Source organism: Xenopus tropicalis, chromosome 3 (assembly GCF_000004195.4).
Source record: "Xenopus tropicalis strain Nigerian chromosome 3, UCB_Xtro_10.0, whole genome shotgun sequence".
Classification (NCBI taxonomy): domain Eukaryota; kingdom Metazoa; phylum Chordata; class Amphibia; order Anura; family Pipidae; genus Xenopus; species Xenopus tropicalis.
Genome location: NC_030679.2, coordinates 47,782,875 through 47,798,528, shown reverse-complemented (window position 1 = coordinate 47,798,528; position 15,654 = coordinate 47,782,875). Strand labels below are relative to the sequence as shown.

Here is a 15,654-nt window from a genome sequence, read left to right as displayed (position 1 = left end):
CACTGGTGTGAGCCTCTACTTAATTTGCTCTGGGCTATGGTGTATGTGCCATCTAAGGGTGCAGGGTACTGGTGTGTGTATTGCTAGAATCTGAAAGAGGGCTATGCCAAGGAACGCAGATAAGAAAAGGTTGAATTGGAAGGGCAGGCCCAGACTGGTATACAAAATAGACCCTGACATTTCAGATACAGAGGGGCCCAAAACAACCCCCTGACAGCCCACTATATAGTAATTGTCTATGGCATTTACAGCAGCCCCTCTGGCATTGCCAGAACTCACAGATTGCTAGCCCGGCATGTGGAAAGGGTTTTTTGGTTACTGGAAGAGATGCAGCGACCCTAGGCTATAAGACTATTAAGTTATACAAACTTTCCATCTAAATTACATTCCTGTAAAAATAAAGAGTTTTTATCAGTTATTTTAATGTCTAATTGAGGACATCCATGTGTACTTATAAAAGTTGCACTACATTAAGTATCCTTGTTTTATACTTACTGTTTTTTCTCCTCATTCTGACACAAGAAATGAGTCTCATTCATAATTATGAATAAAAAAAAACCCAATTTATTTGTAATACATGACAAATAATTGGTTCACATTGAAAAAAAAATAAAAACTGTCATAAAAGCACAATGGAAAATGATACTTCATAAATGTTATGCAAGTGCCAGCAAGCAGACCAGCATCTCCTCCCTGGTTTGCAAAACCACAAAAATAAAGTGGCCACTTGCAACCTGTGGCTCTCCAGCCGCTGTAAAACCCACCTCCCAGATAAATGGTGCACTGGGATTCTGGGAGATACAGACAACCACCAGCAGTGAGTCACAGCTCACAGATAACAGAGAGAGAATAGTAATAAGCAACCATTTGCATTCCTGTTTGTATAAACTATAAGGCTAATGCCACATGGGGGGCAGATTCTCAGCCTGTGAATAAACATCAGCCTTCCCCTGTGTCTGCACCCGGTACCAGTGCAAGTACAGACACACGGTGCAGATTTTGGCCTGAAATGCATACTTGTGTGTTACTGCATTTAAATCTACTGTGTGCCTGCGCCCGGGTCAACATAGTGGCTGGGGAAAAGCTGATTCCAGCGTAGGGTCTTAGTCTCGGCCTGTATTTATGTGCAGGCTGAGAGTCAGCCCTGAGAGATGCTTGGAAGATTTGTTGTCTATTCCTACAATTTATATGGATTGTAAATGCCAGAACTGTACCATGTGAATTGCTGTACTTGGCAAAACAGGCCTGCCGTTTTGCCACCATTCCTAGGCTGTGAGTGGAGAAACATGCACATGCATTCAAGGGCATCCCATAGATGTAAACATAATAATGATGCCTCTGTGTGTTACAAGCACTAATCATATTTACAAAAACAAGCATTATAAGGGAGGTATTTTAGGTTTTGTCTGTATTAAGTTAGAAGACTGACCGCATTTGTCAGTCGTCAGGAATTTTGAACATAGAATGAATTATGCTCCGGTCACTATATACATGTAATTATGCTGCTAGTTCCACTTAGATATTCAAATCTGTTCAACACTTTGAATATATAAAAGATCCAGCTTTGTCAATGACATAGGTATTAGCTATAACCCCCTTCCCCTGAGTGATAAAAGCAATAGTAACATTACAAAATTCAGGTGGCAACAAGTAGGCATCAATTATGCATCCAAGATGCACATCAGCCACACAGTGAAGCTCAAGTTGCAGGGGCCTACTCCTTACTTACAAGTCTAACTCACTGCAGCTACTCTTCTAGGGCAATGGCACACAGGGAGATTTGTCTCCCATGGTAAAAATGTGTTACTGCAGGTGGCAAATCTCCTGAAATTGCAATTCCTTCTCTAACACTTGAATTGCTGCAAGTAAGTTACATTTCTCGCAGCAATTCAGCTTAATTGTGGAAAAAATGCCTTCTTTTTGCCCTAAAGGCAAAAACACCGAGAGATTTGTCTCCTACAGTAAAAATGTGCTACCGCAGGTGACAAGGCTCCTGAAAATGCCATCCCCTTCACTAACATTGGAATCACCACAATTAAATTACATCACTTGCAGAGATCTGACTTAATCACGGGAAAATGTGAAAGAGGGCATTCCCCTGCGATAAAGCAGGATTGCTGTAATGTATTTACTTGCGGCAAAGCAAATGTTAGCGCACTGGATAGTACTTTCCCATGATTGTGCTGAATTGCTGTGAGTAATGTCATTTACTTGCAGCGATTCATTTGTTAACCAAGGGGATGGAATTTTTAGGAGATCTGACGCCTGTGGTAGCGCATTTTTGTACTGCGGGTTACAAATAGCTCTGTGTGCCATTGCCCTAAAAGTTCTGCACCTCACTGTGTACCTCTACTGGGTACAGTTGTCTGATGCTGGGTGTGCACTAAAATGCTGAAGAGCTCCTAAAAGTCCAAGTCTGTCCAAGTCTGTCTGCAGATCAGATCAAATTCCTTTCTAGTTTTGAGTGCTGCAGTGAGTAACAAGAATAAAGTGCTGCAATAACAGATGCATTATACAGACACCTACCATTCTCCCTAAGGGTTTTCACTGTAAAACATCTTTCTAAACATACCTATTGCCTCTAAAGTCACCAGAGCAATCCCTTAAAAAATCACGGTGCCATCTGTACAGTGTGCCCAAATATAAACAGACTGCGCCCTGTAATGAAGGCTGATGTCATAACATGGAATAGGCAGAGAGCGTACCTCCTTCTTTTCTTCTAAAGCCTTTGGAAACTTATTATGAGCAACAAGTTCTGCTCAACTGAACTAAATAAATGGAGGCCCAAGGGGTACACCAATCTGGACACTGCAAGGGCAGTGATTATTACTGTTGCCTCTTGGACTGATACAGCACTTTTTGGCACTCTAGCACCCAACATCGTTTCTAGTTAGGTAGGCAGCACACAATACTGGTGCATACATAGATTATGAAAGCACACCTTGCCCACAAGACTGCATGGAATAGCATAATTCTCCCTAGAGTCTTAGGGGAATTTTAACAGGCAATAAAATGCTCTGTAAAACATTCGTCTCAGTCGCTTGTTTCATTTAATATAAACACATTAGTGCAAAACCAATTCACACTACTGAAAATACTTATATTTATATACTACAGGTGTCATTTCTTAAGAGGTCACCTACTGAAAATAATTTAGCTTGTTTACAATGCTGATTTCATAAATGTAACAGAACATGGTTCCCATCCTACTCCAAAGATCCAGCAAGTCTCTCTTTAACTTGGCCTATTTGAGCAGTAGTCATAGCTCTGGTATTTTGTCAAATGGCAACACATATTGTCACTTTAAGTAGAAACCAAGTCAAAATGTATTTCAGAGTCTAAGTGATGGTCACACCGATCACTGCTGCCAATACACCACCATAACGTTTCAACATGGCTTCATATCTGTGTGTGAGGATATCAGTCTTATCCCTCATCCAATAGCAGTCCTGCCATGATAGAGAAACTTTCCTGGTTGGTTCCATGTTCATGTTTCCACTGTGTCCATCCAGATGCCAGAAGAGCTCGGGGACTGTCCCACACCCTGCCTTAATTCTAGGACCTGCCTCTCAAGAGCCTGATTGCGATGATACATCTCCAGGTAGCTAGACTGTATCTCCTTTTGGTACCTCAGCACTTTTTCCTTTTCCTCCTTCCAGACTTTTCGTTCAGTCTCAAAGGTCAACATCTGGGCTTCATTCTGACGCCTTTCAAGCATTAGCTCTGCCCGTAGGCGCTCTAGGTCTATAGTGTCTGAGCTATCTCTTGGCAAATCTACTGGAGCTTGGCTTTTGGCATCCTCTAAAACCTGGAGGCGAGTGGAGAGTTCATCAGATTCCTTCTCTTTTTCCTTTACCAGGGCTTTTGCCTCCCGAAGCTGTGTCTTCAGACTGACCACTTCCCCAAGCTTTACATTGATCTCTGCTTGCGAGTCTCTCAGCTGCTGCTTAAGGAGAGAAATCTCACCAGCTTTCTGAGAGATCTGTGTGGGAGGCAAAAGATAAAGAGGCTATGCGTTACTTTACGGTATACAACGCTTGATCACCTAACACATAACACTTATGTCACAGCTCGTTTCTTTCTCAAAATGCAGAGTCAATACACCCTGACTCTCCTCCAATTGCTGTCTATGGGAAACATTAGAAAACACCAGTACAGAGAATATTCAAGTGATTTTCACCAGAAAATGTGTTTACCTGATTTGACTAGACAGCAACAATGAGCAATAAGGGGAGATTTTTGCTGTTCTGATGCCTCATGATGAGGGTGAATAAAATGAACCAGGGGCAATGCAACAAAACTGCCCCATGTGCCATTAGCCTAAGACTGGGACATGATTGTTAAAAGATGGAGATCTCACTGGTACAAATTTGCTGAAATGCATTGGCCAAACACCATTTAAACGAGCTGGTCAGAAGGTATTTATTTTTTTTTTTAACAGTAATAAAAAATTGATTCACACCAGGTCTTGACTGGGATACAAAAAATAGGTACACAGTGTACAAAATAGTACACAGAGGCCCAAACAGCCCCCCCCCCCCCCCCAGCCCACTAAATAGTGAGTGTCTATAGAATCTTACACCAGCCCTCTGGCATTTGCCAGATTTCACAGATTCCCAGTCTGGGCCCGATTCCCACATACAAATTAAGTTTAAGAATTGTATGGCTTTTTATACCAATGCAGCATGGACTTCAGTAAGAGTTTCAATTATCTTATCTGGGCTTTTAGGTCTGGTAGTCTCTTCACCTCTTGTATTGGTTATTGATTGCTTTATATGTTACTCTGTATGTCCAATGTATAAAACCCACTTATTGTACAGCACTGCTGAATATGTTGGTGCTTTATAAATAAATGTTAATAATAATAATAATGTCTGTTAAAGTACCATAAACCATTATGTTTCTAATCTTACCTCCCACTTTGAGTCCTCCAATTTTGGGCCAGAATTATCTGACTGGGATTGTTTTTGTCTCAACTCCTCGCTCTCTCCCCTCAGGGTATTAAGCTCCTCCTGAAGTCGCTTCTTCTCCTGCTGCACTTTGTATAACTGCAACTGTAGGGCTCTTTGGCTGCGTAGAGCCTGCTGGGAAATCTGCTGCAACTTAGACATGTACATCTGTTTCAGCTCATCCAGCTCTTCCATCCAAAGCCTACGCTTGTCTTCAAACACCTGTGAGGGTTCCCAGGGGGTAACAGAACATAAATATAAATCTTGTACATCATGTCTGGCAAGATATTGTGTAACGTGAACTTTTTTACATGTCAACTTCTGCGCATTCCAGTGCTTAAGCAAAAATCCAATAATATGGTGGAAAGGGGGGTTGCTTATTAGAGTGAATGTAATTAACTTTAGAAAATGAGGACTCAGTGGAACTTCAATATTATAAATATAATGCACCTCCTATGTGAAAATACAAAGATTCAAGGGTTCTCTGACATTTGTAACTCAGCCTGGAGCCTTATGCTTTTACAAGGTCTTGGAACTCTGAAGATTCTTACATTTTACAGTGATACCTTATTACTTTTACATATTTAGTGGGAAAGTATGTGGTGCAATATTTCAGACTGATACATAGATGGATTATAACTGGAATGTACAGTACCAAATGCACATTAAAGAACAAACACAATACACTTAAGTAAACACTTCTTGTTTCTATAAGAAATCAAACACATAAAAGGGTGCATTTATCATTAAAACCATTGCCGAGGGGCCTCTGTGCCTTTCAAGCATCATCTCTATCAAAGCATCTGTGGCAGCCGGGTGATCATGCATCATTCACACTACTTCAATCACTGACACTATAGTTACTCACCAGAGCTATCTCACAAAATACAGACAAGTGCCTCTTGGCCCTTCATAAAAGTGTTACTGATGACTAAGAGTCAGTCTTAACCTTATTTTAGGGTCAGTCAGAAATAAATGTGACTCACAAACAACACTATTTTTCAAAAATATTCACAATCCTTTGTGTCTTTGTACTATATATTCAAGTTTTTACAGTTCACAAAAATATGAATCATAATTCCTCTGCAGGGTTATTGTCAGAAAAATCACAAGTGAAGGATATATAAGGATATACCAAACCATTTCATGGAAGGGGATTTTCATGGTGCACACTAAAGTATCTAGCAACCCTACCTTGGTACAGGTGCATATATATGGCCACTGTGTTATAAGTTAAAATGGGACATTATTAGTATGTCCTTTCAATTGGAGGCAAAAAAAATCAGTTAAATGACACCCCAGAACCTTAAAATATTTCTTAACCTAATGATAATGCATAAAATCATTAACAATTTGGAAAAAGAGAATGGTTTCATAGACTTATTATCAAGCACTAACCTGAGTAAAAGGATCATCACTATCGCTTGCGTTCTTCCTCAACTGCCGTGCCTCCATCCCTTTCTCATAAAGCTTCTCCTCCAGCTGGCGTGCTACATCCTCCACTGACTGAGAGTACTCATAGGGTGGCGGAGGCTCCCCAGAACACAGACGGCTCAGAGTGGCCATACTTCTGCATGAGAAAGTACTTTTCTCACCAGCCACGGTTTCGCGCATTACGCGTGAAGCCCGGTCCAACGATCCTCCAATGTGATTAATTTGTCCCAAGGAAGCACTTATTTGACCCCTTGCTACACTAAAGCCAGGGCTGTAAGAGTTTAAACTGTTAATGGAGTTTTGTCTTGAATCAGACAGACTGTCATCCTCTTCATCATTTCCACTTTCACTTTGATTATTTGACTGACTATTGCATGGCTGTAAGGGACCTCTGCAGGGCGGACTTCCCACACAGCCCAGTGTGTTCAGACTGCCATTGCTTTTGGATAGTTTGTTTCCAGACTGATATAAGCTCTGAATAGACATGAAGGTCTTTACATTTGAAGACTTCAAGGCAGAAGGTCCAAAGCGAGACTGTAAAGAAGTTAAAAACATTATTCTCTAAAACAGCACCATTTTATTGCAGTTTGTGTTATTAATGATTAACTTATAGAAGCCTAATTCGGATATAATTGGGCCCCTGTATTATCCCCCACCCCTGCAAAAACAGTCTTCAGAGAGGCCATGCATGGCAGCATTATAAGGACAGAAGTGATTTACCTATAGCGCTGCCTATTGATTAAAATGTATGTGACCCAAAACCATTATGAACCTGTCCTTAACCAAAATCTGTAGTCTGAGATTACCCTTAGAGGATCTGACTTTGTAACCTGGTACTTAATGTAGTTGCTGGTAAATTCATTATACCCTTAAGATGAGCCACTGACCTGCCCTCTGACTGTCTGAACAACATAACCCCACCGCTCTTCTAGATGTACCTGAAAGCTAATTATGATGAGATTTGGGGAGAATATCTATTTGCTCTCCTATATACACCTGAAAGCTTAGCTTGGAAGTCAGTGAGATTTGGGGTAAAAATGTATTTGCTGTCCAAGGTATTTATACAACTATGGCTGAATGGCTAATACACCACTGCTTTTCTGCTGTGCTGCAGAACAGTCTATGGGTAGTGTGAGAGGTTAGGATGACAGTTTTTGGATTCCTGATGAATGGTACTGACCTTATCCAAGTGCCCTCTCTCCGGGAGGGACGACTTGCTAAACTCTGTCCCCCGGTGATCTTTGTGATAGAATACAGGATAGTCATTCTCCCCTCCTTCCACACTATGTTCTCTTCTGAATCCCAAGCCAGAGGGGAATTTTTTATTTTTACCTTCTTTCTTTGTGATGTTCAAGTAGCTCAGAAACTCCTTCTGGTGCAGTCCCCTCTTAAGAACATTTCCTGGGCCACTGGGCTCTGGAAATGGCTTAAAGTCTAAGTTAAATCCATCATGTGGGAAGTCTTGCTTGTCAATTAGGCTGCTTACACTTCCCATTTTACAACTGTACGTCACAGACTCAGAGGGGAAAGACTGGAGTCTATGGAAATTTCCAGGGTCACAGTTCAAATTGAAGGTTTGAGCAGCTGCCATGGGGAACTAGCAGAGGTCTTGGCAAGTCTGGAAAAAGGAAATTAAACATTTTAAGTCATTTAAGTAATAGAATTTAACACTGCTATTTACATTTGTTTCCTGTCCTCCGGGCCTGCAATGCAGTCATGCCTGACAATGGAACTGTGACTGGAATTTCCATATATATGAGGGATAGATTATTTGCGCAATGGCTTGATGTGCAAGACACAATTTATAGCGATGTTCTAAAGCATTCTGTATTCAGGACTGAATCTAGTTGGGGTCCTTTGTGCAGAAACAATTCTACATGAGTAAACAAGAGCAAACAATGTAAGCACCCACACAGTCATGTGGTTCTCAATGATGCATGATTCAACTCATTTGGCCACTGTGATTCCCATAATTGCCAAAGCAAAGGTATTTTTTTACTATTTATCGCCCCCACACAAGACAACCCATTACATGCAAAACATCAGTAAACCTCCACAGGGCATGGGCATTACCCAACCTCATAGCCTCACCATGAATAACCACCTACCCTGCTTGTAATGAAAGTTCTGTTCACCTAATCTGAAGCGATGGCCTCTGGTGCACTGAAATATTGTGCATTATTCTGGGACTATAATCTTGACAATGGTGTCCTTTTTAATAGACAGTAGAATTTCTTCAATTCATATCTATATTTTTACATATAGTGGATAGTGACATATAGCCCATCCTGAGCTAATGATGGATCCTTCTGAACAGATGGACACTATATAAGCCACCATACATGTGCCTGGCTACCTTTTACTGTTCCATTCATTCATTCAGACAGCCCAAAAATCAGAACTACAGCCACTAGCAGTATGGTCAAAATCAAAGATCACCTGAAATTTCAACAGGACAATATATTTGTGAGTGCTTTTGTCTCTTGAGCCTAGACAAGCAATAATTTAGCTGAAAATCATATGTACAGTACAAAATGTAAGGGCCCAACCAAATTAACAAGGCTAAAACACATTATAAATAGGCTATGTTTTAACTAAAAGCACAAATCAAATCATTGCTTTCATTCCAAGAAAAATGATCATTCTAGGCTGTAGTAGGCTAGAGAGTAGATTCCCCAGGCTGTTTTAACCTATTTGGAGTAGTTATTTTATTCTCCAACAAAAACTAAAATGTTCCCTCCAGTGGCAGGAAGCCGAGTGGTTAAGTACAGACTGCAGCAGGATTAAGGGAAACAGCTGTTCCATTTGCAAAATTCCGATTTTATCCCCACAGCTGGAGGGGAAGCGGCAGCCGCCTATGGAGCAATACACCAGCCATTCAACATGAGTCACTGATCAAAAGGAGGATAGGGCATTGCTGAACGCAGTCACTTGCAGAAAATGACGTTCTCAAGAACACAATTGTTTAAAAGGAAATTGGTTTAGGTCCCTTTTTTGGACATATCATTAATGGAAAAGGGCATTATGACTGGATTTCCTGAATGCAGGCCAAACAGAGAATAAAATTAGAAAGGCTGAGCTGGCCTTCGTGAAGTGTAATGAAAGTGTTAACATTAAGCTGACCAGAGCTGATCAACCAGGGCCTATTGTGTAATGCATGAAAGAGCCACTACTGAGGAATACAGGAAGAAACTCATGTATAAATGCTCTAGATACTGGAACCTGACGCAGGTTGCTTGCTGGTATGATCATTTGCTTGTGCCAGTGATTGTTACTATAGAACACACATGGACATGTTTGTGGGGTTGTCACCTCATCCCTTGACAGATTTAGAATTTACAAACTACCTGGTTATCAACTATTAAAGGGATTCTGTCATGATTTTTATGGTATACTTTTTATTTCTAAATTATACTGTTTACATAGCAAATAATTCACTCTGTGTGTCTGAGTCTGAGCTTTCAGAAAGAGCCAGTGCTACACATTAGAACTGCTTTCAGATAACATTTTGTTTCTCCTACTCCCATGTAACTGGAGGAGTCCCAAAGCGGACTTGGATTTCTTACTACTGAGTACTATTATGATATCTACTGGGAGCTGCTATCTTGTTACCTGATCGACTGCTAGGGGGAGGGGGATGATATCACTCCAACTTGCAGCTCAGCAGTAAAGTGTGAATGATGTTCATCAGAGCACAGGTCACAAGGCTGTAGCATCCTGGGAAATGAAGAATATGGCTACTCCATGTGAAATTTTAAAATTAAACATAAAAAAATCTGTTTGGATTTCAATTCTGGATTCTCTGGAGAAGCTCTATTAACTGATGCATTTTTTTTTAAAAAAAAGGGGTTTTCCCATGACAGTATTCCTTAAAGTTACAATCATTTTCATGGCTGCAGAGAAATCAGTGCAGCCTGCTGTATGTATCTGAACAAACTGCTAAATAGCTTTGCATTCTGCGGATTTAAAGAGATAACTCTGTAACCCTAAATGATTCCTGCCAATTAATTCTGGGTGATTATGTGACAGTCTGTTCCAAACTGAACAGAACGGATCATCCTCACTCAGCAGGCAATCACTTGCCAATAAAGCCACCTAATAACCCCCTTTCACAGTGCATGTATGTGAATCCTCAGTAGGAGCTGATCATTATATATACCTGCATATGCAACAAAAAGGTCTTGTCTAGACAATGACTGAAGAAAAATTCTGTAATACAATACATTCATCATGTCTGAGGCCAAGCTGCACCAGACTCGATACCAGTGGTTCTCAACCTTCCTAATGCCGCGACCCTTTAATACAATTTCTCATGTTGTGGTGACCCCCCAACCACAAAAAATTCTTCCTAAGACCATCAGAAATATGTGTTTTCGGATGGTCTTAGGCGACCCCTGTGAAAGGGTTGTTCAACCCCCAAAGAGGTCCCGGCCCACAGGTTGAGAACCGCTGTCCTAGACTAATACGTAGATTGCAGGGGTGTCTGTCTACGTATAGCCATTTGCTTCAGAGCAAAATAGAAGCAAAGCTTGAAAAGAAATTTAATCCTCTTAATAATATTGATCCAGAAATCCTGTAAATTATATTCTTAAAAAGGAACTTAGTGATATCATTCATTATAATTGGTGCTTAGTTATATCATTTCTGTCACATGACACACTGAAACTTCTGTATCAATATAAATAAAGTAGCCCCTGTTGAAAAATATGAGGATATTATAAATCACCTTGGAGTTCCATGACCTGTATGAAAGTATGGACGCTGAGGTGACATGTGATATCCTATGCAAAAAGCTAGTTTTTTACTATGCATAGTAGAATGAAAACTAGATATAAATCAGTTATACAGAAAAACTCCAGTTGTACAAGCAAATATCTGACAAGAGAGGCTACAGAGATTAGCACTAAATACAGATAATACCCTTGTGCGCTCACCACCTGTGCTTATTACAAAAGCAGTATAAAGTAAGGCGCAGCATAATGTAAAGCTCAGTTACTGCATGGCTGCAAAAAATTTTTTTACATGAATGATGTTAAGTTTGTAATTGCAACTGAAAGCAGTTTCAGTCTCTAACAATTCCTGCCATTGTAATATTGGATTGGTATCCAGCTCTCCTTTGGTCAAAACTCCACTGTTTTTCTATGGGAAATGGAATTGCTGTAAGTTGTCAGCAACAGGAGGCCTATGTGAGCACCAATGAGGGGATTTATATGAATCTAAGATATGATTTGTACCTCTTAATTATCTGACTTGATACATACTGTAGTAATGATCCAGTCCTGAGATTTGAAGACCTCAAGAACTCAAACAGGCTTGGCAATACAGGTATGGGACCTGTTATCCAGAATGCTCGGGACCAGGGGTTTTCCAGATAAGAGATGTTTTTGTAATTGGGATCTCCATAACTTAAGTCTGCTAAATATCATTTAAATATTGAATAAATCCAATAGGATTGTTTTGCCTCCAATAAGGATCAATTATATCTTAGTTAGAATCAAGTACAAGGTACTGCTTTATAATTACAGAGAAAAAGGGAATCATTTTTAAAAATTAGATTATTTACTTATAATGTAATCTATGACAGACGGCCTTTCTGTCATTTGGAACTTTCTGGATAACGGGTTTCCGGATAAGGGATACCATACCTGTACCTGGACTGGATTAACATTTTACTGATGGCCTGGCATTAGCTGACAGGCCCACTGGAGGATACCAATAAAGACATATACCAATACAGCGCATCTCCCACAATAAGGAACAATCCTGGTTCCTTTCTGAAAATGATACACATATTAAATGAAAGGATCAAATAGATTTCTGAAGTTTGAGCCAGAGACAGATGAATGCCACCCACAGGATTCTTGACACCAAACCGTGAGCACATATTTATGCACAGACACCCAAGTTACAGTATGTTCAGAGGAAAATGGAAGGAGCTCACAGGAGTTTGTGCCAGTTCTTATAACAAATAACATGACAGAACAGCACATCTTTGGATATGTCTGAAACTCACCAGAGAGAAGTCAGGGTTAAAAGAATAAGGAAAGGATTAGAGGGTTGCAAATGAAGAAATAAATCCACCTGGGATTGACAGGCAGAGATAAGCCGAGTGGCCACAAATCAAGCAGTGTTGCAAGTAGAAAGCCAGGTGGCTAGCACAGGAGCTGTATTTGGCAAAGCTGTAATTAAAGGGAAACTTGATCAGAAACCCTCTTTCATTAAAACCTTGTAATAATTGACACAAGATTTAAAATAGCCCTGTGTCACATTAGCAGTTTAAATTTATTGTACAAATATACGGACCCTTGATCAAACCACTGATTCTACGAAATAATACATTTTGCACTGGAATATTTTTATTTCAAAGCCCTGAAAGTCAAGGTAGATGAAAAAAAAAAATAAAGTTTAAAAAAAATGAAATAAATCATAGTGGAGGGGAATAACATGCTGTGGGACTGCGAGGTTGCCAAACAATCAAAACCTAAACCAATCTGACCACCAACACAGTGGGCCAAATAGGGATGATACAATTATTATTGGCCCCCAAGTCAATGATCAGATCATAATGGGGCCTATAGAGACCTGTTGGGAAAGGTCCACATATAAGCTGACTCCCCTCGAAGCAAATCAGTCACCTGGGATAGATCTCTGCTATTGCGGGCAACTAAGTGATCCGAAATAACTTTCCACCAGCAACAATAGGAGTTGCCCATGGAAAAGCCATCGCATCACTTCGGTTTTCTGAAGTCGTGCTAAGTTGCCTGCAGGAGGAAACTTCTGCTTGTCAGCCAGATTTCAATTGGCAGGACCTCGAGAGGGCCCCTTACATTTTAAATCTTGTGTCCTTCAGTCTTGAAATTCTCAATCACAGCAAGCAGGCAGGTGCCATTTTCCGGACACTTATTAAAGCAAGATTTGTATCACCCCAAAATCTTGTTTATGTGCCAGAATGGGGGACCTGATGCCCATGCCATGCACTGGCTACACAATTAGATACTGAGGAGGAAGGAAGTGACTGCTCAATGCTGGGTGACAGGTCCCCATAAAGGGCAAACAGCTGAGTATTCTACAATTGCATACCAGAAAAACTGAAAAATGCTGCCTACCTAACCTTACATATGGGTCATTCTGCACACAGGCCATCACCATAACTGATGAAGTAGACTCTTCCAGCAAAGGCACTGGATGATTCTTTGCTCTGTGTATACATTAATAAACTACGCTTTTTCTTTTTGATTGTAAAAATAAAACTCCCTCAGCCAAATACATTAGCCATGGACATTACCACTCACTTCCCTAAAGGGAGTGGTCAAGGATAATAATAAAATAATAAAACTAAGTTCTCTATAGAGCAGTTGGCTAAAGGTTAATAGAGACTGACTCTGTTTACAAAATGTTAAGCTTACAGAGTATTAAATCCAAGTATCCGGTTGACTCCTGTAATACAAAAGTTTAAAGAGTCACTGTAACATCTGGAAGGTTTTTTTTGCCAAATTTCAAAATAAAGGACGTATCCCTACTAGGCTAAACAAAAAAACAAAACAAAAATTGGGAACCAGAAATGAAGAAAAAAAATCTGAATTGTATGTTCTGTTGGATTGCTACTGTCTGACTGCTCTCCCACAATGGAAAGGGTTAAGTGTACCTGTCTGATAATCCTGCAACCTGTAAGGTTTATTCCCACCGTGTCCTGCTTATCGCACATTCCTCTACTGATATGGGTTTGTTTAATTAATTAAGGCAAACAGTGCAAACATTTAATGGGTAAGTGGCTGGGTCAGGGCTGCTTGTTGATGGAATGTGTTGGTTTTAATTCAATTGTCATACACACAATGAGTGGAGCCACTCTGAGATCATGGAGCAAATTCCTTGCATGCCTCCCAGAACAATAATTAATTCACAATGTACAGAAGGCATCCCATCATGCCATATGTGCTACTAGGCTTTCCAGGAAGAGCATACCACCAAGCGATTTTGGCATCTGCCATTGACAACATATAAAGGCATCTGCACTGGCATATTCACATTAACATGCTAAAACTAAACTGCTGATTTACTATATGGTTCAAAATGGATTTTATGTTCAACTTTATCTACATGCAATCTAAAAACCAATATTTCTGTCACAGGGAGTCTGTGGTGTGCAAAACTGCAGTCCTGGGGCACAGGGAATATAATAGTGACTGGCCACGGTCACAAGGAACTGATATAGGAACCAGCCTGACCCAATGGCACAGCAAGTTGCACAAATTGACTGACAGGTAGTACTGAAAGGGGGCTGCAATTAATCAATGTATTGCAGCACTTTTGGTGAGGCTTGAGGAACATGGTGCTAAACATTGCTGTGAAACATGCCTGACCTTGATAGATACAATCAGGGTAATTTAGTAATATAGCACAACATGCAGTATTTTAGCAAAATTTCACTACTAGCATAAGGAGAATGAAATGAAATTTGCCCTAGTATACACTTAACTCCTGATCAGACTCCTAGCCACAGTATCACCATTTTACTGTTATACTGAATGAGACAGCATATGGCTGAAAAATGTAGCCCTGATGTGTGCCATAAGCCTTATGTTGCCAACAGAATCCATGTAGGAGCCACATATATGTTTGGTACAGTTTTCCTACCCTGCAACGTGAAGTCATGGAAAGAGGGATGCCTTTTTATGACTATTGGTCTTTCCTGACGAGTGATTGTGATGCACACACTATACACACACACACACACACATATATTCTTTCTGTTAAAGCTTTTCAGAAATGACTGACACACTTAGATGTTTCTGGTAAAAAAAAGGGACCAAGGCAGGAGTCATTTAAACAAGTTAAAGCAAACTTATGGCACAAACAGGAAGATTAAAGGGGAAGCAGGTGAGGCTGTTTGCTTAGGACACTTGTAAAGAGAGATAAAAGACAACTTTTTCACATTTGCAAATATTTGTCCTGACAGTTATTATAACTATTACAATTCCCCCCCCCTCCACCCTGATCTCCACTGATGGGCCTTTTGTGTCTTTGTTACACTATATATTTATGACACTGTGAAAAGTGCATGGCTTTTCTAAATACATATTTACAATGGGGGCTAAGTGCAATTCATTGTATTTTTGTGCAATTAAGTATTTTTTCCTTAAGGGCTCTGGCACATGGGGAGATTAGTCGCCCGCGACAAATCTCCTGTGTCTCGGGCGACTAATCTCCCCGGATTGCCATCCCCCTGGCGAAAATGTAAGTCGCGGGTGGGATGGCACATGCTGCGCAGGCG

The 15,654-nt window shown here is 40.4% G+C and overlaps 1 protein-coding gene across 2 annotated transcripts in view; it reads right to left on the bottom strand.

Moving 5' to 3' along the window:
* Positions 1-541: 541 nt before the first annotated feature.
* n4bp3 (NEDD4 binding protein 3) overlaps positions 542-15,654 on the bottom strand; it is a 31,533-nt gene continuing 16,420 nt past the window's right edge. For both annotated transcript variants that reach the window (XM_004912874.4, XM_002936850.5), the window contains exons 2-5: positions 7,564-8,001; positions 6,348-6,917; positions 4,914-5,171; positions 542-3,982 (exon numbers count right to left, since the gene is read on the bottom strand). In XM_004912874.4, the coding sequence (XP_004912931.2) occupies positions 3,488-3,982; positions 4,914-5,171; positions 6,348-6,917; positions 7,564-7,974 (1,734 nt within the window). In that variant the 5' untranslated portion in view covers positions 7,975-8,001 and the 3' untranslated portion in view covers positions 542-3,487. The remainder of the gene's footprint in view (positions 3,983-4,913; positions 5,172-6,347; positions 6,918-7,563; positions 8,002-15,654) is intronic.